We start from the raw sequence: 25272 nt of genomic DNA on the forward strand, positions 1-25272 counted from the left end.
GGATGTTCATTATTTTCTTTATAGGTCCATTTACTGATACCTATAAGCATAAAACAGTGCTTCATTGTAGGGAAGAGGAGGAGATGGAATAACAAATAGATTAGTGCTTATATGGTTTTTAGATTGCCCAACAGTTAAGTAAAGAAAGGTCTGTGTTTGTCCTCTTCAAAGTATATTGGGACTGGATCCAGTTCAGCTTCCAAGTGCCCCTTCTGTGGGAAGGGAAGAGAGGGCTCAGTCCAACAGCAAGAGAGCCAGTGCAGGGGTCTGCTGCTCACTGTGGCTCAGCAGCCTCTTTTAATTTGCTAAGTGTACGTAAGTCTGGAGCTTATGCTGTGCTGAGCTACTGTTTATGTGAACACCCAGTAGAAGGTTTTGGGAGTGAATTCCTAGGGCACCTTGACCTTATACAGGCATATAAAAAAGGGAAATTGGAAATTTTAAACCAGAATTTACATAAAGAGCAGGATGGAGGTTTTGAATAATAATTCTCACACGTGCATGTGCATATACACACACACACATGCATATATGGGTTAAATGTTTAAATATTTAGCTGAAAACAGGCTGAGCCCATCAAACCTATCAAAGCACATTGCTGTCAAATGATGAGAAATTAAACTCTCCTGTGAGACCAGGGGGCTCTGTTATCTCCAGCACACAGGAGGGGAACCAAGGCTCAGGGAGACTGAGCAAGTGCCAAGGAGGACATCACAGCTCTTGAGCAGGTGGTTGTTGGCACAGCCTTTGATCCTGGGGACAGCCAGGCTTGCGTGGCAGGACACTGTCCCAGGGCAGGCAGGGCTCCTGTGGATGGCAATGGAAAGGGGCTCCCAGGAGCTCCAGGAAGGGCTCTTTCAGAGGTGTGCCAGAGGGACCTCTGTAATGTGGCAAAGCTGAGAACTGCTCTTGGGACACTGCTTGGCAGAAGAAAAGCTCTCACTGCTTTAATTGCTGAGTTTCAGAAATGCAGAACTGAAGTGCAGGGCAATAATGGCTTGGCCGAAATCATGCGGAGGCCCTCTGGTCATTGCTGGATGTGAATCTGGCTCTCTTGGTCCCCAAGCCATCACTTGGCCCTCAAGATCACCACAGCAGCTCTGCTGAGCTGGGCAATGCAAATCACTGTGGAGCTCCTGCTACAGCCCAGAGCCAAGTTCTGCCTTGAAACCAGTGATTCAGCCCCGTGCTGCTGTAGTGAGGATGTGCTCATCTCTGCAGCCCCTGGAGTCAGCAAGCTGATTTACAAAGCCAAGTCCTGCCGCTTTATTCCCCACCCCGTACTTTTCCCTTGGTCACTCCTCCTTGTCTTCACAGCTTCGTCTGGTTTCAAAAGCTTGCAGAGAAACTTGATTAAAAAAATCAGAAAATATTTACTGTAGAGGATGGGTCTGGCTTTTCCCATCAGCTTCCATGGCTCAAGCAGGTTCCAGCAGCTTTGGGAGAAAAGCTGTTAGCTATTAAGTTATTACCTGTATGGAGAGCCAGCTGGAAGCTTTCAGTTTTCAACATTTTGATGAAAAGCACTATAAAAATCTTGACAACAAGACTTGTAGCATTTCAATGACATGTTTTGCATTTGTCCCCACTTTTAATGGTCTGTAAAAGTGATCGAAGGCTTCAAATTGCTGCCGAGACCCACATCTCAGGAATTTTTACCCCCCAAAATGAAGAGGGGAAGGGGGTGGGGGGGAAGGACAAAACACCGAGTGTGTGCCGTTGAGTGAATTCATTTGGACAGCATTTGGGAAGCCACTTTCCATCTGGAGGAGAGTGTCCGCAAGGAGAGTTATTCCGGCATAAACTGTTACGGTATAATTACCCAGCTCCAGCTATGCCAGTCTATTTTCTGGTGTAGGCAAGCCAAGTCTAGCTTTTGATACGTAGGCGTGGGAAACATGAAGTCTGCTTTCTAGGCTCAGCTCTGAGTGCTCTCTGTGGCCAGTCCCCTGACCTTTCTGCCTTCTTCCTATGCAAAATGAGAAGAGTTAAGTTAAACCCGCTCCACAGATGTGGCATAATGACTAATTGGCTCAAATTTGTGGTGTTGGGGAGAGAGCTGTCAATTAACTTTGGTCTTGGGCTGGCTGAATAATTTAGTGTCTTTTCCAAAGTGGGGTTTGTTTCCCTCTTGCAGTGTTGGGTGGCTCTGCTGCTATTCTACAAAGCGGAATCTTATTTGATGTGAAGTGGCAGTGCTAATAAAACCTGGAGTTCACCTTGTCTCTAACAACAGCATTGTGCTTGTGTAGTGAGAGCAAGAGTTAAGGCTTTTGCTTCAAGATTTTGTAGTTAGGATTTTGCCTCAAAGCAAATTTTTCCAGTACCTAGAGCCTTTGATATACAAAGAATGTGGTATGCAGTGATGGTGGTACTTCCATCGGCGTTTTTCTGAAACTCAGTGGCAAAATGCAGGTGTTACTCTCCTTCGGTACCAATAAAAATCAAGGATAACTCTTCCTTTATTCCCATCAGTTGCTCTGTTGGGTCAAAAGGCTCAAGGATGTACGGGCACCCTGAATCGTGGTCCTTTCTAGTGCATACATGCTTAATTTTGCAAATTGAAATTTCATCATGTCCACGCATATAATGCATGGTAGACAAAACGTCAGCTTCTCAATGGGCTGTGAATTCTGGTGCCTAATTATGGCATTAGCAAGGTCACCAGCGCCCAGCAGCTCCAAGAGAAGAGGGCAGGACACTGCTGTTGCACCTGGCCCAGGACCTGTGGAAAGCAGGGAAAACTTCTGTGCGGGATTATATACAACATTCGCCCTCAGACAAGAGTGCTGGGCTGGGGCAAGCCCCTGAGGGGTCTGTGGGGTGTCTCCTCAGTGTACCGATGTCCCCTCGCTGTGGGAAATGCTCGGGGCTGTTCCCTCAGCCTTGGCTGTAGGGCAGCGAGAGGATCTCCCTCAGGACATTAATCACTCTTTTCCCACCACACCGACTTCCCGGGACCGGCGTGGAATGCCGTGCAGAGGCTTTACTTGCACCCGGGCCGTCTCCACGCGGAAACTCCGCTCATTTCGGCCGCGAATGTTTAATTAAGCAACGAGCCGGGCCGCCCCCCGGGCGGTTATAAATAGAAGTGCTGAATCACGACTCCGCCGGGCCGGCGGGAGCCCCGGGGCGGCGGCTGCCGGCGGGGCGCGGGGGCCGCCCGGAGCGGGGCCGCCCTGAGGGGCCGCGGCCGTGCCCTGAGGGCGCGCGCTCCCGCCCGCCCGCCCGCCCGCGTGAGGCGCGGGGCGCGCACTGTGGCGGCGGCGGCGGCGGCGGCCGCACTTGTCCTGTAATCGATTGCCGAGCGCGCTGAGCGGCCTCGCGCCGGCTGCGGGCACCCGCCCCCCGCCGCGCCGGCCCCGCGGGGGCTGAGGCGCCGCGGGGCGGGAAAGGGTCCGAAGGGGCGGGGGGCAGCGAGTGTGTGAATATGTGTGTGTGTGAATATATGTGTGTGTGTGAGGGAGTGAGAGTGAGTGTGTGAGGGGTGGGTGTCCGCGGGATTGAGCGAGGGGGTGTGTGCGTGTGAAGGTCTGAGTGCGAGTGAGGCAGCGAGCGTGTCCGTGTGAGGGACTTTGAGGGGAGACCTGAGTGTGGGAGAGGGAGGGGGTGCGTGTGCAGGGCTGAGTGTGAGTGAGGGAGGATGTGAGTGAGGGAGAGAGTGTGAGTCCGTGGGGGATGCGCTGAGTGTGAGGGAGTGAATGAGTGTGCGTGGGTTCGAGCCTGAGGGAGGCACGGTGTGTGTCTGAGGGAGTGTGTGTGTGTGTGTGGAGGAGGAGGTGTGTATGGGTGTGAGGGAGTGCGCGTATCTCTGAGGGAGTGCGTGTGTGTGTGTGTGTCAGGCAGGGTGTGCGCCTGTCTGTGTGTGCGGGAGGGAAGGGAGTGTGTGAGGGAGGGAGCGAATGAGTGTGTGTCTCTGTGTGTGTGTGTGTGTCTGTGGGAGGGAGGGAGAGAGGGAGGGAGAGCGGCCGCCGCCGCCGGATCGGTTTCTCGGGGTTTGACCAGCTGTCCCAGGCTAACCCTCTGCTCTCTGAAGATGGAGGAAGTAAAAACAGGATTACCCTTAGCTACGGCTCCTCCGCCGCCTTAGTCCCCCCACAGCCAACTGCCGTGCACAAACACACCTCCACTGGGCAGAGGGAGCCGACACTAATAAACACACAAACAAAAGGGGGATGGAACTGACTCACTGCCTGCGCGGCTGAGGTAAATCTGCGCCTGGCTTCTTATTATTTCTTTCTTTTTCTTTCTCCCCTCCCTCCCTTCCTCCCCTCCTCTCCTCTCCCTCCCCGGTCCCCCGTTCCCCGGCGGGAGGAGGGACAGCTCCGTTCCGGGGCCGGCGGGACGCGGGGCTCGGTCCGTCCGTGCGGGTCTGTGTGTGCCGAGGGTCCCCGAGCCGAGCGCGGCTGTGCAGCATCCCCGCGGGCGCCGATGACTTGTTGCTGTTAGCCCAAAAATATATATATAAAAAAATAAATTAAAAAAAAAACAAAAAAAACCCAACCAACGAGCCAACCAAAGGAAACCCCCCCAGGAAGAGCAGAAGGCAGCGGGGGCAGAAGCCGCGGCGGGTCTCGCCGGTCCGTTAGCCAGCCCGGCCCCGCTGCCATTTCCCTCAGCGCCCGCCGCCACCTGCGCGCCCCCGGGGGCTGCGGCCTGCGGCGGGGACGGGGGGGGAAAGGGAAGAAAATGACAAGCGAGGCAGGACTTCCATGACTTTGACAGGTTGTGGCAGGGGCGGGGAGAGGCAGGATGAGGCGCGGAGCCCGGCGTCGCCCAGGGCCGGAGCGGCGCTCCGGGGAAGTTGGCCCGGGTTCGCTGCGCGGGGTGTGAGTGCGCCCGCCGGGCCCCCCTCTTCCCATCCCGCCCCTCATCCCCTCTTCCCATCCCGCCCCGCAATCCCTCCGCTCCCCCCGATCCCGTGGAATCCGTAAGGAACCGGTGGATCAAGTTTTCCTCTCTCTCTCTCTCTCTCCGCGGTAGTTAATCGCATTGCTGTAGCACCGGCTGACCTCCCTCCCTCCCTCTCCCTCTTTTTTTTTTTTTTTTTTTTGTTCTTCATCTTCCTTCAAAGTATGTGCCATTCCTGAGCGAGTTTCCCCGCCGGCTCATCCCGGGGCTCCCCGGCTCCGCATGCCCCACCTGTAAGTGGCGGGGGCGAGTTTCTCTCCCCTATCCCTCTCCCCCCTCCCCGTCTCTCTTTCCCCCCTCTTCTCCCCCCGCCTTTAAAAAACCATTTTTTAAAAAAAAAAACTTTCTCCATCTTTCTGTGTCTTCAGCTCGAGCAAAACTCTCTCCCTCCATTCCTTGTGGAGAGGCTCAGCAGCTGGGATTTGCCATCACCAGCCTAAAAATGGTGACCAAACTTTTTCTTTTCCCTCTCCTCTTCCTCCTCGTCTCCCCATTGAAGAAATAAAAAAATAAAATTTCAAGCCGTGTTTTAATTTCGGTTATGGATGTTTCTGTGTTTCTTTTTGTCTTCCCTTCTCTTCCTCCTCCCTTCCTCCCCTTTCTTTCCTTCCACTTCATTGGCTGGGATGATCTTTCCCTGTTGCTTCTGATGTTTCTTTCTTTTTCTCAGTGTGTGCCTGCCTACCTGGACTAGGGGAAAGATAAGGTAATTTTGAAGGGCTTGAGGAAGTGGCTTACCTGTTCTGAAAACTTTTTTGCCTTTTTTTTTTTTTTTTTGAGATTTCTTTTTGAGAGTTGTGAAAATCAGTAATCGAAGAGAGTTTGGTAGCAGCTAGGCAGGTTGAAATTTAAGTGTTATGTGCTGAATGCCTTGGGAATTTGATCTGCTTTATACCAAAGAAGAGCACAGAGAAAAGTATTTATTTATTGGGGGAAAGGCAGGGAGTGGGGGGGGGGAGGGAAGGAAAGAGGGTTAAGGGAGGGGGAGGGAAGTGGTTTTGGAGACAAGAAGTGAAGCTGCCTGTTTTCCAGTAAGTAATGGAGAAATTCCAGGAGCCAGGGCTAAATATACTTGGCGATCAATACAGAAATGGCTCATTGTGAATAATTTAGCTGCCTGGTGCAGTGAGAGTTTTGAAACTAAAGGCAAAAAAGAGGCCATGGAGGGAGAGAGGAAATAAAATTTTCCTCTGGTCATGTCAGATTCTTAACTTTTCTACTTAAAAGAACATAGTTATGATTATTGATCTCTCCTTTTTTTTTTTTTTTTCCTCCCCCCACAATATATATCAAATGATAGCTAGGGGGTGTCATTCTATACAGTTACTTGGGTTTCGGGAAAGTAATAGCTTGTTCTGTGTCAGCAAAGTGCTTCCAGAAACTTTAAGATTGCTTCACACCACAAAATGCGTGATCTGGGAGTATGAAATGTGATGTTTGGCCCTGTGCTGTGGCAGATAAATAGGGTTAGAGTGAACAGGTGTGTGTACAGGTGTGTGTGCACACAGAGGTGAGAGACAGAGCTGCAACAGGGAAGGGACACGGGAGGGTTTATTTTGTTTAGACCAGGAGGCAGTGTCTTGTAGTGCGTGTGAAAAGAGCAATTGCTAGTAATATCCATATCCTCAAGGTCTCTTCTGGCTGCAGATAGATAATTGATAAAACATTAAAATCCCAGCTCGAAGAAACAACAAGAAGGTCAGGGGAAAACTCTCAGATCGGGCAAAAATGTGAGTGGGGCACGGAGAGAGAGGGATGGTGCGACCAGGGTGATCCAGGTGCCACCTGGCCAGGAGGCAGCTGCACGTCTCCTCGCATAATTTACAGGAAGAGTTCAGTGATTTGCAAACGAGCACATGCAGTGCACTTGTGTGTTTCTCTAGGCAGTGGTTGCAACAGCAATAAAATGGGCAACTACTTAGGGCTTTAAGTAAGTTTAATCATTTAATGGTTGATACTGACAGGCGTCTCTGAGGGTGTACTTTTCTGCCTTGCAGCACTGCACTTTGACTATGGAAGCAGAGGCTGTTGATGGATATATTACATGTAAGTAGTCATTTTGTTTGATTATTCTGAATTACTTTTCTTTTCCTACTCTCCTTTGTGTAATGCAGAAACCTGAAAGTTTAGCTTCCTTGTGTACAGTGTCTGCACTGACACTGAATTAGTAGCATTTAAATACAAACTTTCTGTATGACTGAGAAATGCATGGGGATGGGTGCATGGGTGATTCTCTCTAGGTTTAAATATTTGCTGAGGGTGAATGAACTTCGCAAATGAGAGAGAGTTCCTCTGCGGAAATTCAAACTTCAGCCCAAAACTTTTTATGCCTTTATTTCCCTTGTTTTCTGTGTGGGGCGGCTGTGCTTTGTTTAACTGTCACTTAACCCAGAGCTTTTGGGGGAAGGTCTGTATGGTGAATTACTATTCCAGTCTTCCCTTGCCCAGCCCGGGTTGGAAAAGTAATCCTAACTTACTTAAAACCGAGCAGCTGGGACAAGGTTTGCCACAGGAGTGTAAGTAAAAGACTGGTGCCAGTAGCTTTGAGGGGGCTCTTAAAATCAGCCAAACATTGCCTGGGGCCGCTGAGAGTCGAGGGAAGGGCAGGGGCGCAGGGAGCGAGCGGGATTGTGCTTCTTCATCTTTGCGTCTCTGGGCTGGAGAAGGGATACAAACTTACGGGACCTGTGTTGTGCTCGCAGGTGACAATGACTATTCGCCTGAAAGGGAGCACTGCGGCATGGCCATCGACCTCACCTCTAGCACTCCCAACGGGCAGCACACCTCCCCCTGTCACATGGCAGGCAGTAAGTCTCCTCTTAAGCCTGTTTCTCTCCAGCTGAGGGTTGGGTTGGTCTGGTCCTCCTGGTCCTTGGTTGGCTTGCCAGGTCTTAGCCACAGGGAAGATTTTTCTCTTTTTTTTTTTTTTTTTTTGGTTCTTGTTCGTGCTGGTGTCTGATCTAAACATGAATGGGATTACTAGTCTGAACTATCCCAAGGTGGCATTTGAGAGCTGGTCCGTACCTGCTCCAGGTAGGAAAACACTAGGGTTGACATGTGCTAGTTTTGTTTCCGCAGGTTCTGAAATCCAAATAGAAATTGTTGTTATTATTATTACTACTATTGCTTACTTTGCTTCCCGAAACAGCTTGAAGGAGCTCTATTTGAAAACAAACAAGTTTTATTTACAAAACTATAGTTGATTATAACAAACTGAAAGGAGTTTGGTTTAGAATGTCGGGTAGAAACTGAGAGTTTAGTGAGTCTGCACAGAGAGTGTCAAGAGCTGGTAATATTTATAGAATTATTCTCCTGTTATATATGGGAGGTGGACAAATGTAGTTTTCGCAATTTCATAAAAGCAACAATCTTCATTTTCTGTGTGTGAGTGCCCTACCTTGTTTAAGTGTTGGTTACAATGTTACATCAAGATATTTACCTTAATGTAACCTCTGCACTTATAGTCCTGAAAAAATGTAGCACGCTTTGCTTTCAACATACTTAGTGTTCCTCTCTACGTGATACTAATTTTCTTTCTGGCTTGTGTGTACTACAGATACATATGTATCTATTTAAACCGAGACTTAGTGTAATGACCTACCGAAATCTGGGAAAGAAAGAGAGCTTCTAGGGTTGCTTGCTTAAAAATGCACAGTGCACTGCCTTCAGAGTCTTTCTGAGAAAAAGATGTTACTTTCCTTTAAGAATTCTTTCCTCTTGCAAATTACGGGTAAAGCACAGTTTTATGAGCCTTTAAACTGAGGGTTATTATGAAGATCTCTCAATTATATACATGTTGCTGGAGAATATGATTTCTAATACCCTGGACTGAACTTTATATGACAACCACCCATAATTCAGCATCTTTAGACAATTCCAATTGTGCTGCACTGGGGTTCTGATACACTTTATTATGTTGTAAAAGTTTTACTACTCACTTTCTTCATTTTCTTTGTTTCCTTTTTATTAATGGGAAGGCTTCATTGGAAGGGAAAAAAGTATCTGTGTTTTAAATCTTCTTTATAATCTGGACTGAAAACCAAAGTCAAATTAGGAATAAAAAGATCTAGAATGAAGTCATGCAAAAGGCTTTAACACACTCAGTATTTTCATGTTCATTGTGTTAACATTTTCAGTGGTTTCTAAACTTCATTAGTTCTTTGCAGTGCATATGTATCTGCAGCCTTGGTGAATAACTTTTTTTTTTAGAGGGGTTTTTTGGCCTATCGTAGGTGTCTCAAATGCTTTGAGATTAGGATGTGCTGCTGTTGAAAAATTAACAGCATTAAATGCTGCTGCTCTGCCTGGGTCTCCCATGCCAAACAAAACTCAAGCTTCTTAAATTTATTGTAGGTTTTTTACTCTTTGCAGGCTTAGGATTGTTTTGCAGAGAGGAGGCTCGTGCTGCCTTAAACATGGAGGATATTGATCAGAGGTTGCCAGATTTTGTGGCAGCTGTTACATTGGTTCATTTAAGGTTTTTGGCCAAATCTTGAATCTGGCATGTGTAGGGTAAATCGCCAGGCTGGGCTGTAGAGCTTTTCACCTGTTTCGTGGGGCACAGGAAATCCTTTTAAAGGTTTGGTAACTCAGGGGCCTGCGCCTCTTTTTAAATTAAAAATGCTTTTGGGGTTTTTTTGGTATTTTAAAAGGAAATATAGAGGTGGAATAGCTGTTTGAAATATTTTGCATGAATTTAGTAGCTCCCAGCAGATTGACCCATCATCCATTGTTTTAGGTTGAGGCAGTGGCTGTGTTCTGTTTCACACTGGTTTGATTTCCAGTGGGTTGCTGGAGATTAAGTCGTGTTGGCTGCTCTTACAGGGTGTGTCGTCCTGGCTGGGTAGGACTTGGGAATCCAGGAGGTGATACAGGGAGCAGACCCCAAATATTTCACTCCTGGTTTGGTTGCCAGTCATTTCCAGAAGCACATGGCCCTCTTTGGCTGTGTGCTCTGGATGTGCACTGTAAGGTAGAGATCCAAGTTTTGACCTTTGCTCTTCTTGCCTTCCATTGAATTGTTTTGAACCACAGCTCTTGATGTAGTCGGAATTTGTCTGGCTCAGAAGGAGAAACACCAAAAGAAGGAAATTTCTTGGAGCTGTGCTGAAATGACTGAGTAGTGCTCTCCCAGCAACAGCAAAATTATGTGCTGGGTAAAGAGTTTTCTATGTTCATTAGCCCCTGGCAGTCTGTGTTAGTAGTTCTGTCTGGATTACTGATGTTTTCAGGTTCTATTCCAAAAGGGCTTGGGTTGAATATTTTGGCTGCTGCATCCTTTAACCTATTGTCATTTTCAAGTATCTAGATGGTATTTGTAGGTTATGGACGGGGATGACACTCAATTTTCCTTGTGAATGAGATGATCCTGAAAGATGAATCACACTAAATCACCTGTCACAGCTAACTGATGATCTTACATATACCTGCCTTCAGCAGAACACTGCATGTGTGTTGGCAGATGCTGTGTTCTAAAATACTTCACTGTATTTTTATGTAAGCAAAGATTTAAAATACATGTAAATAGTCAAACCGAAGAGGTTGATAGATCATCTCACATTTCTCTACAGCAAAAGATGAATTAGTGTTACACCTGCTGAGTACAGATGATATATTTACACAGCCCCAAGTCTGGAAGTCCAGATTTTCTTTTGATCTTCCATAGGAAAACTCTTACAAAGGCTGACAGCCAGAGCTGGGTGTCACAGGCTTGCTCAATTAACTTTGTGTTGGTACTAGAGAGTTCCCTGCATGGCCCTGAGCCCCCCACAGACCCCACTGAGTTCAAGGCAGTCTGTCTTGTTCCCGTCCGTGAGTGCTGAACTGGGCTATGAGTGATCAGAAACCTCCGAATAGGAACTGGCATGCTAATTAAAGGCTAATGGGGAATCCTTATAAAAGAGGCTTTAAAAAGAAATAATTCCCAGTCACCTCCCCACAATGCCACACTGAGTTCTTACTATAGTTATTAGAGATATTTTTTTTTCCTGTAGGTTAAAATGGACTTAGAGGAATGTCTGCTTTAGAAACTGCAGGGGCACAGTTGTTCAATTAGTTGACTCAATCATTGCTTTGTATAGGATGAAGGACACTTCTCTAAGATCACTGGCCTGGTATCATAGGGAAAATAGTAGCAGCAGCTATTAGCATCTGACAGTCAGCGACAAAGGCAATTTCCCCTTAAATTAGAGCCTTGACAGTGGGTGTCCCAGTTAACTTTCTTATCTTTGCTTTCATAGACAAAAGGAGCCCTTAAATGAAACAGAGTCAGAACAATCATAAATATCAAACCAAACATCTGATGTTTGAAACCGATTAAAATTGTGGTATGCTTTCAGGAGGTGTTTATAGTAGCTTGAAGCGTTAGTGAATTATGAGAATTAATTCATTAAGAGACTAAGCCATGTTGGCTGACTCTGCTGCTGAAAATAATGAGGCGACGGCGTTTTCTCCGTGGTGGGGAACGATCGCGCTGTCTGACGAGATCACTAATTGGGACAGCAGCACTAAGTGGGAATGAATTCAGCAGTGGTGTTTAAAGAGAACTTGAGCAAGGTTTTATTATAATGTAGCCAATATTATATTCCAAGTGATCGGGGTGGACTGTCAGTTGCACTTTTTCTGGTGGCATCAAAGCCCCACATCTTTCCTGATCACTTTCATTTTTGAAGCCCGAGTTGTTATAGAACTCCTGTTTTGTCACAGTTGTGTTGTCCTGAGCAGAGTTACATGTACCACAGCTGTATTGGCGCATCTGTAGAGATAAAGAAATGTAATTTTGGAGCCTGGCTGTTGGAATGAAACCACATAAAGTTAAAAGTTGCTGCATGCCTCAGCTCCGTGGCAAACAAGCCTTGTCACCACCAGAATTTACTCCCAGGCATGTGAGGCTGAACCTTGCTCTGGGATTCTTTCCTGGCTCAGGGATGTGTTGTGGGTTTTCAGCAGGAGGAGGTGATGGAGACTTTCCTTTAGGGAGGGTGGTTGAAGCAGGCCGGGCTGGACTGCAGAGGGGGGACTGAATTAGTGCTTTGAGGTGGTCACTCCCCTGATGTGTGTACTGCGCCATGAAGAATTCTGGCAGCCCAATTTCTGTGCTCTGAACTGGGGATTGAGGTCTCCTTTTCTTCCAAATATCTTGGAAAGTGCTAAAAACTCCTCAGCACCTCAGGATGCTGAGGAATGTTCTTTCCTCAGCAGCCTTTAAGGAGTACGGTAGGCAGCATTTATTGGTCTGCGTATCCCCTGCCTCAGTGCAGGGAGGTGGACTTTTGACAGTCACTTGAGATGCCCTCTAGTCCTTTGTGTCTGACTTTGCAGTCTTGACACTTTGATTTTTTAGCGCTCAGCTATGGAATTGCACGGTGATGCCCAATACAGATGTACCTGTGGTTTGGCAGCTTGAAGGACAGTGAAGATGGACTTTGCCAAGATGAGCTCAGACATGAGGGATGAGCTCAATAAAGTGTGGCAGGGAGCTGTAAGAAGTGAGCTCCTTGGACACTTACAAGAGCATGGTCTTTGCTTCAGTCTTTTATCATCAGACTTCCTGAGAATTGCCAGGGCAGTAGTAGTAATCAAAGTTTTAGCCAATGTATTAGCTTTCTTGGAGTTTGAGAAGAAAAAATAGTAAATGGAAAGGTGATCATCAGGATTTTAACAGAGGTAGAGGGTTTTTCCACACCTAAGAAACCAAAGCTCTGCAAAGTAGTGCTGCACTGTGTTTCTTGAAAAAACTACAACGCAAACAGGGGAAAGGGTTAACTGGAAATTAAGCATTTCCTGGGATGTACCTTGAATTGTTATAGCTTTATCCACATCAGCTCAGATTTTTCACACTGGTGTGGTTAAACTCTGTATGTAAACCAACAGAGAGTAGCCACACAAATGAGTTGGTGTTTGAGTATCTGTAGCCCACAGTGCAATGGTGAAGGGCTCCCCTGGGTGTTTTTCCTGTCTTCTGTCACAGTCCTGGCATTCCCTATGGAACTGCATACTCGCCTGCAAAAACATTCCTCCCTCTCAGTGAGTGTTATAACGAGGGTGGAGTGAAATGATCAGTTAATCTCATTAAATAGGTTTTTACTCATTCTGATGGAAGTCCCTTGAAAGGTCATCTGCCAGGGCTTTGTTGCAGCACACACCTTTCTTGGGAAGCTTCTGTTATTCTCTTGGACTGTCAGGTTCAGTTAACTTTCCCTGGTACACACCCTGTTACAACACTGTGCTCTTGCTAGCTTTGTAGTCAGCAAATTTTCAGTGTTTGCTTCTGGAATTTCAGTTCCTTTTCAGACATGCCAACAAAAAGAGCAATCCTCATCTTCCATGATGTATGACACTTTGATAGCAGCTGGATGACGAGATACCTGTTGGAGGAGAGTGTTTCCCATCCCTGAATCCAGGGGAAGGTGCTAGTTGTGTTGAAATCAATGGATATCTTCTCTCAGGAAATTGGGTCTAAGGCTTGTTTCCAGTTCCTGTGGGGCACAGGCTCTGTCTAGTCTTTCAGCTAAGTGATGGTTTCTAGGTTGACAGGACTAAGTTTTAGAGGTGGAAATGCAGCTTCCTGTGCTGCCGTTGTGCAATACTGAGGGTGAGCAGTGCTTGTCCTTCCAGTACCAAGAGGGCACCTTGAAGGAGTGACGCCATCCTATCTGGGAAGAAAAGGCAGAGCCTCCTTTTCTGCCTTCTGCTTCAGTAATCCCAATGAATAAAAATCCTTGAAGAACCCACCTTGAAGCAGGTTTAACATTGACCTGTTCTAAAATTCTGTAGAAAATAGAAGACAAGGCTGAGCCACTGCTCTGTGTAGTATCAGGAGCAGTTACCAGCCCAGGTGAGGAGCCTGTGCCACAGCGTGTTGTCCCTTCCCTAGGGTAGCGTGCACTTGTCTGGGGTCCAGGCAGCTGACTGCTGCATCCCAGTGGAAGGAAGCAGAGCTGGATTATCACTGAGAAGCAATGAACATGACAGATATGGCTCTGGGCTAGGTCACCAGAGGCCCACTTTTTCTCCAAATTCTGGTCATTGTAGGGAGTCCCTTCATGTTTCGGTGCTTTTTTATTTTTTCCCCTCTTGCCTTTTATTTTCTGAATCACAGAAGCCGTAGATCACTTAGGATGGAGACTTGGATGGTACATGTTAGCCTTTGTCCAAAGTAAGATGTTTTTACAATATCTTTTTGCTTAGGGGTTATTTTGCATTTAATTTTTGCAGCCCCACAATGAGATGCATTCAGAAGTACCTTAATACCGGTGCAACTTATTTCCTGTCCTGCACAGGAATAATTGTGGTGGTCCTAAAGTACCCTGTTGTGGTGTGATCATATTATAGCAACCACGGAATTTTAACTCTTCCCACACCACTGAGCATTGCCAGGTCTGCGTGTGGACGAGCCCCTATTCACACTGCCCAGCAAAACGTGCCCTTGATCTGGAGCCAGGTCTACATTACTGGCTTCTGCTGGCACTGCTGTGTCAGCCTGTGGCGTTGAAGAACTGTAATCCCTCACAGGCAGAGAGATGCTGGCAGAAGCTCCAGCTCTGAGCAGAGCCCTGGCTGTCAGGGTCACCTGCAAGTGCTGTTACAGGTGTTGCATTGGAAAGTACCGTAAAACAGCAGACACTGTTCCTGGAATAGCATGGGCTTGATTGATCCCCCTCATTTCTGTGCTGATAGGTCATGTCAACTTCTGTGAATTAAAATGTCTTTTTTGGGTTTTTTAACTGACTTTTTCTTTCTCTCTGCCTCTTACTTTTAAAAAATCTTTCCAGTTTGGGGGTTTATTCCTGTAACGCTGTGCGGCCAAGGCATAGCACTACAGAGATAGTGGGCTTGTGCATTGTATGAGCTTCTTTAGCTCATGGTTTCTCTGTGTTTGTCCTGTCCAGAGAGGTCACAGGGCTCTTGGTCTTCCCTTTGGTGAAACTCAGGTGGGTGGTCAGATCCCTGTGTCCTCTCAGGAGTGGGTGTAGGGACACAGTTTGTGGTGATTGGGAGTGGGGCTGGGGCCCAGCCTCATCCCCAGTGGGCACAGCTGTGCAGGACAGGTGAATGACATTGAAGGTAAGGAGCCATGGAGTGCCCAGGGGCACTGCCCAACCACCAAAGGGAGCAGAGGGCACACAGGGGCAGGGCATCGGCGTGAGGGGATAAAAGGCTGGGCTGAAGAACAAGAAGGGCAGATGCTTGCAGCCTTCTGGAGTGCCATGGTGTTGCTGTGTATGGGCAGGTGCCTGAAGCCTTCTGATGAGGTGAGGTGTTGCTGTGTATGTGCAAATGCTTAAAGCCTTCTGAAGTTGTGTGGAGATACTCTGTGTATGGTGGCTGTCTCAGCTGTGACATATGGGGGGGAGGTCAGTCCTAGGGCCAAACCATGCTCCCACCCCCAGTGTGAATATCTGTGTCTACCAGCTGGTAGTGAAAAAAAAGAGGAGTTGAGGTATATATTTCTCCTACACAGGTAGGAGCCCCTCTTCTTAGCAGACTGTGGGTTTCACAAGGCATGAGCCGAGGAATCTGATTCACTGCAGACCTGTCTGCTCTCCCCACCATGGTTTCATGTTACTTGGAGAAGCTGCACAGACTGGTTTGTTCTAGCCTCTTTTCCTGCTGTGGTATTGGTACCTACCACCTGTGAGGTTGCTCTGGGCACAGATGTAGTCTGGAGCAGGGGAGAGAGAAGGGGAAGATCAGTGTGAATATTCAGGTCCCTGCCCTGTTTCTGGCTTGGAGAAGGCCTTTGGAGGACTTGGTGCTACTGTCCACCCTGAAACTTCATGCAGTGGGGTAGAAGATCCAGCCACACCTTGGTGCTGCTGTTGTCAGCGCTTTGTCCTGGGGGTTGGATATCTCAAACATTTTTCAAAGGAGGTAGGAAATCCTGAAGTACATAAACCTTGTTTATCCATTCACCTTGTTGCCTGTCCCACCTACCATGTTTTTTTGTGGTGAATCTCCTCGTGTGAAGGAGGTAAGGCGTGCTGTGTTTCCTCTGCAGCCAGTGGCAGATCTGGGCAGGGCTTACAGGCGAGATGCTCCGTTGGCCGTTAAACCGCATTCATGACAAAGCGCGACATTCCGAGGTGGGGGATTTTCTTGTTTATCCCCTCTGTTCCTCCACTTGAACAAAACAAGTGTTCATCTAAAGATGTCTGTGCTGTGACCTTCAGCATCAGGCTGGAGTTTTCTCAGCTTCTTTTTAGTGGTGTTTTCCTTGCATTCCCCCCCAGCCTTTAAAACCTCCCAATTCCATCAGAAGAAAGTGATGTTGTCCTGGTTTTTCTCAGGGATGCATGTTCCCTCAGTCCATGAAAATTAATGTTAGTCAGTGGCAGAGAATGCTGGCTGCAGAGCCCTGTGATATGCTCAAGTCCATGGTAATTTTTCTCATAATTACTCTTTGATTTGGGAATGCCTGTGTGCAGTTCTATGAGAACCTAATCTTTTGTAGACATCAACTCAGCTTTTGGACATTTTATTATGATTCCTTTTGCAAGCAAAGTTGCTTTTTTAAGGTAATGATCTAGCCATAGAACACAAACTGAGAGACTTTTGGTAACTATTTGTGCATCATTTAAACTTCAGCAGTACCTGCTTTAGTCCAAGGAGCACCAAACAGGATGGTGTGAGTTCCCTTCTTTTGAAAATGAAAGAAATTGCTTCTTTCTGTATGAAAACAGCACATCTTTTTACCCAGAAGAGATATGAGGTTTATTCATTTGAGGAAGAGTAGCTGTTCTCTTAAAGTTGTTGGATGGTTTTAAAGCTTCCAGGAAAGAGTGGCATTAGACTGAAGACCTTGTTCTGGTTAGCAGCCAGGTCTGTGACAGAGGGAGACAGCTCAGGCAAAAGAATAAAATGGCCTTTGGTTTTTAATCTTATTTCTTGAGAAATTGATATCCTGCAGGGTTTCCCTTGTCAAGATAACTGCCCCTGAAGGAGAATAAATCTTATTAATTAGCAGTTTTGCATACTGCTTTTAATTGTTCGTTCCTAGGTACAGACTTTGTATTGCACTTGCTGTGTCGTGGTGAGGGGCCTCTCTCCTGCAGCCCTGGAGAGTCTGCCTGAGTGTAGAAATATTTCAGAATGCACCATTGGGCCTTAAATTTACTCAGTGCCCTAATCCTCATCACCTTTCAGATTTAGGCATGTCCTAAATGCAGTTGTAAGTAATAGTTTTACAGTTTAATCTCCCAAAATTGGGTCAACCTAACCAGTTGTTTTGACCTTGTTACCAGCCCAGATAGCTCCTGGCTGAGTCTAATACATCTCCATGCAGCTGTGTGGAACAATCTGGGTTATCAGCTTCACTTGAAACCCCCCATTTGAAATTTCCCCCCTACCTTAAATGCACAGGCCTCTCTTTCTATCACTGTAGGGCATTATCATTTGGATAATCTAGTCTTCTAGAGAGTAATACCACAATATTTTCTTGTTATATCAGGCTTTTTCAGTTTTAAGAGCTTTACAAAGGATACTATTTGAAGAGATACAAATGAGTGGACAAAATTTTAGGCTTATGAGGTGGAGAAAAAGTAGGGAAATTAATATTAGACAAATTCAGCTCCTGTAGGTGGGAAGCAGTGAGCTTCATAATTTGTGTGTGTGACTGCAAATTGTCAGACTATAGGTGGAGTTCAGAAGAATGATGTGCTAGTTGTGTATGTAAGGGTTGAGTAGTACATAACATTAGCAGACTGAGAGCTCCATGAGTTTTTTCTTGGCCTTCTTTTAAATTTGTATTCTACAAATTGCACAATTTATTTTTCTAAAATCCCGTGTACCTACATGTGAATCCCAGAGTGTTCTCATAGTTTAAATGCTATGACCCATCAGCTGCCCCCAAATTACCTAATATCAAGTAGAGAAGAAAAAAAATAGGAAAATGTGTCCAGCCCTGGTTGCTGACAAGCCCATACATGTACAGTGCAGTAATACAAATGGAAGACACTTAGAGAGGATTTCAGTCACATACAACAGAGAAGGACAGGCTTGAAAAATACTAGGAAAGTGCAATTCTTATGAAGCGAGGAAACCAGAAAGAGGAGAAAGAGGTATGTGAACTGTGCCTTGGCTGAAGGAAAAACTATTGAGCACCACCCTTTTCAAATGTCAAATGCATGGGAAAAAGCTGTTGGAAGCCAGTCTCTGCTAAGTTTCCTCCTTGCAAAACCTACTTTTTTTGTGAGATGTTTGTGCAAAATCACCTCTCTGGTCTGCCCGTGAGACCAGACATGACTCAGGCCATCAGCATGTAACATGGTTTCAGGTTGCTGTCTTACTGCTCTTGGTCTAAAATGCTGGAAAGAAGTGTTTGCTTTTTTCCTCACTTTTAAAGTGCTTCATTCATTTAATGTCATTAGTGCTATTCTTACTTAAATTTACCTTCTGACTGGTAACCATTAAATATTTATAGAGAAATCAATAGTAGTGAGATTTTTGCTCAAGTAAATATATATCACATATGTACTCAAAACCAAAGCAAACTGCAGTGCATTCCAGGAAATAATCTATAGTGCTGCTCTGTAATGTTCTTCCTCATCCTCATGGCAGGATGTTTTATCTGTGTCCCAGCTCACCCATTCCTGTCCCAGAACTCTGGCTGGTCTTCTTAACAGCCTAGAACAATGGTGCCTTAGGAGAAGAGCAGAAGATGCATTTCCACAGTAGAAATGTGAATGATAATTGCCATATAATTATCCAAGGTTTCTTAATGACTGGTGCAGGGAGATCCTTAGGTTTGATGCTATGCCTGGTGGACAGCACCCCAGCCAGAGACTGCTGTACTACAAGAAGAGAATGGAACTGGCTGGAGGCAGAGCCAACCCTTCCCTGCATTTGGAAAGGGAAAAGTATTTTGGAGAGAAGGTTGTGATGTGGCAATGGAAGATGATGGTTTAAAACCATTTAAAACCAATGCCTAATTAAAAAAAAAAAAAGTAATACTGGGCTTAAAATGGCTTTGGAACCAGGCTTAAGTTCACTGGAGGGGAATAGACAAAGATGTGATATAGACAACACAGCCAATGTGCACGGGGAAGTTTATTCTCCATATTGGCTCTCTGCAGCATTTTCTTGAGCAACTATAGATGGAATAAATCTTTGTAGACCATCCAAGAGATGACCTTAATCAATTGTTCTGGCCAGGTGTTTTGGAAGGGGGAAAGCTTCCTTATGAGTCAGTGGTGAAATTTCAATTTATAATTATGACTGTAGTTTATAATAATAATTCTAATTATATATATAAACAGTTTAACCTACTACAATGTAAAATGGTAACATTTGCTGAGCTTTGGCTGCTTTCAGATGGTGAAAATGTGCTGGTGGTTGTTGGCTGGATTTCAGAAATATTTGTCAAAATTTTGTGTGCTATGTGAACAACAAAATTTTGTGTGGATTAAGCAATTATTAATTCTCTCCCATTATCCGTCAGCTAAAACTACAACTAGCTCATTAACCAAAATTAATTGTAAATAAAGCCGATCTGTTGTCGAGGAAACTAGTTAGAATGGTAATTGGGTAATGATGATGCATTTAATTTCAAACTGCAGATTTAAAAGCTACTCCTTTTGGCAGTGATAGAGCAAGGTGTTCTGAAATGAAGCCCGGTGCTTGTCACTGTCATTGTCCTCTTAATTAATGCCACCAGGACTGCCTGTGTTTTGAATCTAATTAGTGTCCCCTGCAGAGCACTTGGAAATGTCCTGATTCTGCTCACCCTGAAGCCAGTGGTTAAATTTTGTGACCTCTGTGGGCAGGAGGTAAGGCAGGAGGCAGTGTGGAAGTGGTGGTGTAGGACATTTCCTCCCGCAGCAGCACATCCTCATGCCTGAGCTCTGGGAATAGTGGCTGTGATTTGGGATTTGCTACTGGTTTGCCATGGAGATAGATCTGGAGTTTCAGGCCAACAAAACTGAATTGTGACTCAATGTTTTAAAAATGATTGAGTGAGTAATTTTCTGTGCAGTTTCATTTCAGTATCTTTTGCCCCAAGGATTATTTATTGTAGAGTAACTTCCGGCATGTTTTTGCTGCTATTTGTAATGTTGAGTTTTAATAAGAAAGGATTTGCTTAAATAAGATAATGTTTTTATTCCAAATTGCCCAGTTCTAATGGTAAAATTGGCTTCACAAGTAAAATCAACAGTTGTACCTGCTAGCCTACATGCACGATTTCTTGATTACTTTTTACTGTTTCCAAAATATATTAAATGCTACTATGAGATGAGCACAGTGTGTTTGATTTTAGCCAACTGCAACTTCAATCATTAACAAATGGGCATTGGATACAGAACATATCATTCAGGAGGGCCACAAGTTGATCAGAGGGACGGAGCACCTCTGCTATGAGGAGAGGCTGAGAGAATTGGGATTGTTCAGCCAGGAGAAGAGAAGGCTTTGGGATGACCTAATTGTGACAAGAAAAATGGAGAGAGATTATTTACAAGGCTCTGGAATGACAGGACATGGGGGGATGGCTTCCCAGTGCCAGAAAGCAGGGTTAGATTGACCATTAGGAACAAATTTCTGACTGTGTGGGTGGTGATGCCCTGGCAGAGGTTGTCCAGAGCAGCTGTGACTGCCCCTGGATCCCTGGAAGTGTCCAAGGCCAGGCTGGACAGGGCTTGGAGCAGCCTGGGATAGTAGAAGGTGTCCCTGCCCATGGAAGGGGATGGGATGAGATGGGTTTTTAAGGTCTCTTCCAACCCAAACCTTTCTCTTATTCTCCTTGTCCTATCATTTGTAATCACTCCACTGATTTATTTTTTTTTCCTTCTGACTTGGTTTAGAGGGAATTACAGAACTAAAGCATTGACTTAATCTTTAATGTTCCTACTTACCAGACTTGAGGAGAATATAGAATAAATACATTTTACCTGTTTTATTTTTAACTTTTTCTCCATGAGATTTTTTTTTTTCTCTTTTGTGCTTCCTGGTCCATGGGGAGAAAAACCCTTCAAGCATGTTTTAGTTACATCACTAATATTAGAACTGAGTAATCGGGTGGCTTTGGCAGCAGTCTCGTTTATAAATTGTTGGTGAGCAGATGGCTCACCAAGTTGGCATGCCAGCTCCAAACTTTCACAATCATGAGTCAAGTTTTAAATCCCAAGATTGCCTTACATTTATTAAACAAACACACATTAAAAATAAAAAAAACCCTCGTGGTATGTAACTCTCGATGGGTCTTCTCATTCCTGAGCTGTGTTTTGCACTGAAGCATGGCTTTTCAGCAGGCTCTGGCTTTGGGAATGCCTTTTTTTCTTAAATAAATGAAAGGGGAGACTTTTTTAGTCACATATCTGACAATCTTGCTGCTAAGAAAAACTAATAAATGACAGTGTAAGGGACATAAAAATGAGACTTGGCAGTTCTGGCTCATGTCAAACAGTTCCATGATTGCGGTCATTCACAAATGAACTTATAACAACTTCTGGGTTGTATGCACAAATATTTTTTAGGAATAATTTGCTGGTATTTGTTATCCTGGGCATGCAGTTCTATGGCAATTTGTTTGTTTTCTGAGTGCAGGGCTGAAGTCATTAGGCAGCATCGAGTACAAATGTTGCATTTTGAAATGCAAGAGTGAATATTTTCTGTAAGCAAAATGTAGCAATAAGGAAACTGGGCCGAGCAAGTGTGCTCAGACATTCTCCCTGTGAACACAGTGAAGTTCCAAAAGGGTCAGATCTTGATCCACTTGAGAATTTGGACTAATATTACTGGAAGGATTTCTGCTTTTTTCTTTTACTTTTTCCTTTTCAAGCTATTCCTTTAAGTAAAATTAATATGCTATATGTGGGTTATAATGCATTGTGGGACCTGTTATGGAATGATAATTAGACCTTATTTCTAAATGATTCCACACAAAGTGTGCTGTTGTAAATGCTAAACAACTGTGTTTCATCCATAATCATGTAATTGGTGTGTGCAGCTAATTAGTGTGTGTTCAGTTTAGGCCCAGATTTTTTGGAAATGTCTCCTGTTCTGGTCCTGATTTAGCAAAGCTCTTAAACAGATGATTAACTTCCATTGGCTTTAATAGGACTTAAGCACATTCTTAATCAGGGCCATTGTGTCAAATCATGTCTCTTGGTGACAATCAGAACAACCTGCCAGAGCCGTATAAAAATATCTGTAGGTCCTTCTTAAATTTAAATTAATAATTTCTTTAATTCGTGAAGCATTTTGTTTCAGAATCTGAAACTCTGTGTAGGTACTTTTTTCTCTCTCTCTCTTTTTAAGCAAATGGTTATTGTCACAATCTAATTGTATGTGTAAAGTTTAAAGATTTTAACTAGCTTGGCAGGCTGTTTACATCAAATCTGTTCAATACACCTTTGAGATGGAGAAGAAGAAAATAGGCATCTGAGAGTGCCTCACTGGAATATAAATGTCAGTGCTGATAGATATCTATGATAGAAAATTTGTGTGGGAGTAATAATTTAGTAATAAAATAGGTCAAATTAATTTTTATGCTGAAGGGGATACCTTACAATAACCATTTTGTAATTTTATGTTTGACAGTTTGCTCTGCATTATGTGGATAGGTGGAGCTGAGATAATGTAATCCATTTCCAGTTGTAAACAAGATTGCTTTAAGAGCTGCAATAGTAAGATGCATGTTGGCTGACTTTAAGCTGAAAGGTAATTGCCTCTGAATATTAATGTGCATGTGGGGATTTTGTTTTTAATTCTGGGATTTCATATTTGCCCTATAGCAGCTCTGAAGAGGCTCTTGTTTTCCCAAACCCCACTTTGCTGCTAATTGAAGCTGATGGCAAGTGTTGAATTTTGGGTCCTTTGCTTCTGTTTTATGTGGCCTCTGTTCCTTGGAGAAGGCTGCTTGCTTTGGCTTTTTTTGCTAATCATCTTTCAAGTTGAGGATTTTTGGAGATGCTCTTGTTGTCCTACAGCAGCTATGAGTGGTTCCTGGGATGGAGGAGGAAAAGGGGAGAAGTTGCAGCACTAACTAAATTGGAGCCTCTTAGAGAAATGGGAGTTGAGGTGCTGATCCATGTGCTCTGTAGCTGGCAGGCTTTCTCACGAGTAATTTAATACCTATCCAAAGCCCACTGCACTCTGTGGGAAATTCTCTAATTCCACACACTTATGGAGCAGACCCCTATCAAGGGGGCAAGCTGTAGGTAGTGACAAGCATAGTCTAGGGGAACATCAGCTGGCTGTGTTTGTATCTGAAATTGTTTTAGGCATGGAAGGCTACAGCCAGAGTACAAGCAAGCTGTACCTCAGCTTTCCATTTCAATTCCAGCCCTTGGCTTGTCCAAGCTGTTCCATTACCACTGCTTCCAGCGAGGCCCAGCACTGGGAACAGCAGGATGGGTGTTGAGCAGCGTGTAACTGCAGCTCTGCTCTGGAGCAATCTGCAGCTGAGCAGTGCTGCAGCAGCTTGGGAATCTGTTGTGTGCAGGGTTTTAACCTGCACACGCTTTAATTGCACCGGCTGTGTGGGCTGTCATTAGTTAGGACTGTTTAAAGGTGTTATAACTGGCAGGTGCCCCAGATGCCCTTCTAGCTGAGATGGCTATTCCTGAGACAAGCATTCAAAGCAGAGTTCAGCATTCCTTGTTCTCTGTGGCAATGCCAGCATTTTCTTCTGAAAAAGAAAAGCCAAATAACAAAAAGGGGTATTTTTAGCTTGGATCGATTTGCTGATCCAGTTTAGTGCATGGTCTCACACAGTGAGAGGGTGGTGTCTGAGCAGGGATGGGAGCTCCTGGATCTGTTTCTGCAGAGGCAAAGGCACTCTGAGCTGTGCTGATACCTTGCACAGGTCATCAGCTGTGTGGTCAACAAGGCAGGCAGTTGGCTTTTCTGCTGCCTCTGACCCAGTGCAAAGGATGGCTGCCTCTTGCAGAGGGATGGGGCCGGCAGCTCAGAGGTGCTGGGCTCACAACCAGCCCTTTCACAGGTTGCCTTTATCTCACAGCTCACATTTGGACTGTAACCTCATATAACACCTTTAGTTCAACATTGCTGGTGGTATGAGTGGGAGCCACTGAACAGAGACAGACTTGAATCTTCCATACTCCTGCACCTTGCACAAACTTTGGGGTATTGAGCTTTTTGGTTCAGAATGGTTTTTAAATTTCTGTAGTGCCCCATCTCGAGTGCTTTGGTCTGACACTTCCTGAAGTTAAGGGGAGTCTTGGAGGTATTTCAGTCATTTTTGCAACATGATGCTGCTGGTAGCAAAGCTGTTCTATGGATGCCTTTGCTAAAAAATTACTTAGCTACAGAAACATTTGACTGTAGGCTGATAAGCAGAAAAAGTGAGGGTGTGTGGGTTTGTGAATGTATGTTGCCCATTAAGGAGTCTCACTCAATGCTGGGTGCTTCATTACAATGAGAAAAATAACATAAAAGGATTCTAATAGCTAATTAACTTGTTCACTAATGGATCAGGCACTGTCTTAAGGGCAGTAGTTTAAAAGAGTCAGTTTAATGAAAGTTGACTGGAGGTATGTCCTGTGGCTATTACAAACTTTGTTTTATAATAGCATGTATTTTTCAGTAGCTCCTTGCCACGCTGTAATGTGGTTGGAGTGGGAGAAATTACAAAACTGACCATTTCCCGGCAGATAGCGATAAGTTTCTACTCAGTCACAATGCTCTATACACTGTGATAGGTTTATAATTATTATCCTAAGATTGATGTTTTTGGGGGGGAGTGTAAATTTGTGCAGCAGTAATCCATTAAGAAATCAATAATCATTCCATCCTGAAATGCAGTTTCTCTACAACATTATAAATACACACCAAAGGTTTGAAACTCTGCCGGTTTCCCCTTCTCCACCCCCCTCCTCCTGCTTCCCCGAATTCCAAGTTCAATGCCCTTTGTTGTGTTGGAGAAGCAGTTCCTGGTGGGACTCTTCTGTCAGGAAAAATGAGGCTGATGGTATTAGCAGGATCCTGAGAGCCACTAACAATTTTTATGCAAACTTTGCTTTCCCACCAAAAGTACCTTTTTCATCTTGGGGAAATTCTCCCTCTCCTCTGCCAGGATTTCATCCCTGCTAGATGGGGATGATGAAGATTCATGCCTTGTTCCTCTGTAGAGAACAGTGGAGAGGAAGTATTATAAAAGTGCAAAGTCGTTGTATGTGTACATTTCCTTTTCCTCGTTCAGACTTGGTTCTTCATGTAACAGTTCAGAGGCTTGGCTATCAGAGACCCAGCACATCCTGCAGGACTTCCCTTTTTGCTCTGAATTCTCCCTAGCTGGGCAAACCCATTTTTGAATTGCTGCTATAAGTTATCCCTTGATGTAGAGAGCTGGAAACATACTTTATCTAGGAGTGAGGGTGATTATAACTGATAAATAGTAGCTGAGCG

At 45.0% G+C, this 25272-nt stretch overlaps 1 protein-coding gene across 15 annotated transcripts in view; it reads left to right on the top strand.

Moving 5' to 3' along the window:
- The first annotated feature begins 3354 nt into the window (after nucleotides 1-3354).
- IKZF2 (IKAROS family zinc finger 2) overlaps nucleotides 3355-25272 on the top strand; it is a 117426-nt gene continuing 95508 nt past the window's right edge. For 2 of the 15 annotated variants that reach the window (XM_064433613.1, XM_064433622.1), the window contains exons 1-3: nucleotides 3355-4206; nucleotides 6909-6957; nucleotides 7614-7718. In XM_064433613.1, the coding sequence (XP_064289683.1) occupies nucleotides 6924-6957; nucleotides 7614-7718 (139 nt within the window). In that variant the 5' untranslated portion in view covers nucleotides 3355-4206; nucleotides 6909-6923. Of the gene's footprint in view, nucleotides 4207-4246; nucleotides 4726-5074; nucleotides 5145-5279; nucleotides 5357-5581; nucleotides 5618-6619; nucleotides 6642-6908; nucleotides 6958-7613; nucleotides 7719-7805; nucleotides 7945-15022; nucleotides 15165-22459; nucleotides 22564-25272 lie in introns of those variants that run through there. The other 13 variants (XM_064433608.1, XM_064433606.1, XM_064433609.1 and 10 more) reach the window with 13 other exon arrangements.

This window comes from Passer domesticus, chromosome 10 (assembly GCF_036417665.1).
Source record: "Passer domesticus isolate bPasDom1 chromosome 10, bPasDom1.hap1, whole genome shotgun sequence".
NCBI lineage: Eukaryota > Metazoa > Chordata > Aves > Passeriformes > Passeridae > Passer > Passer domesticus.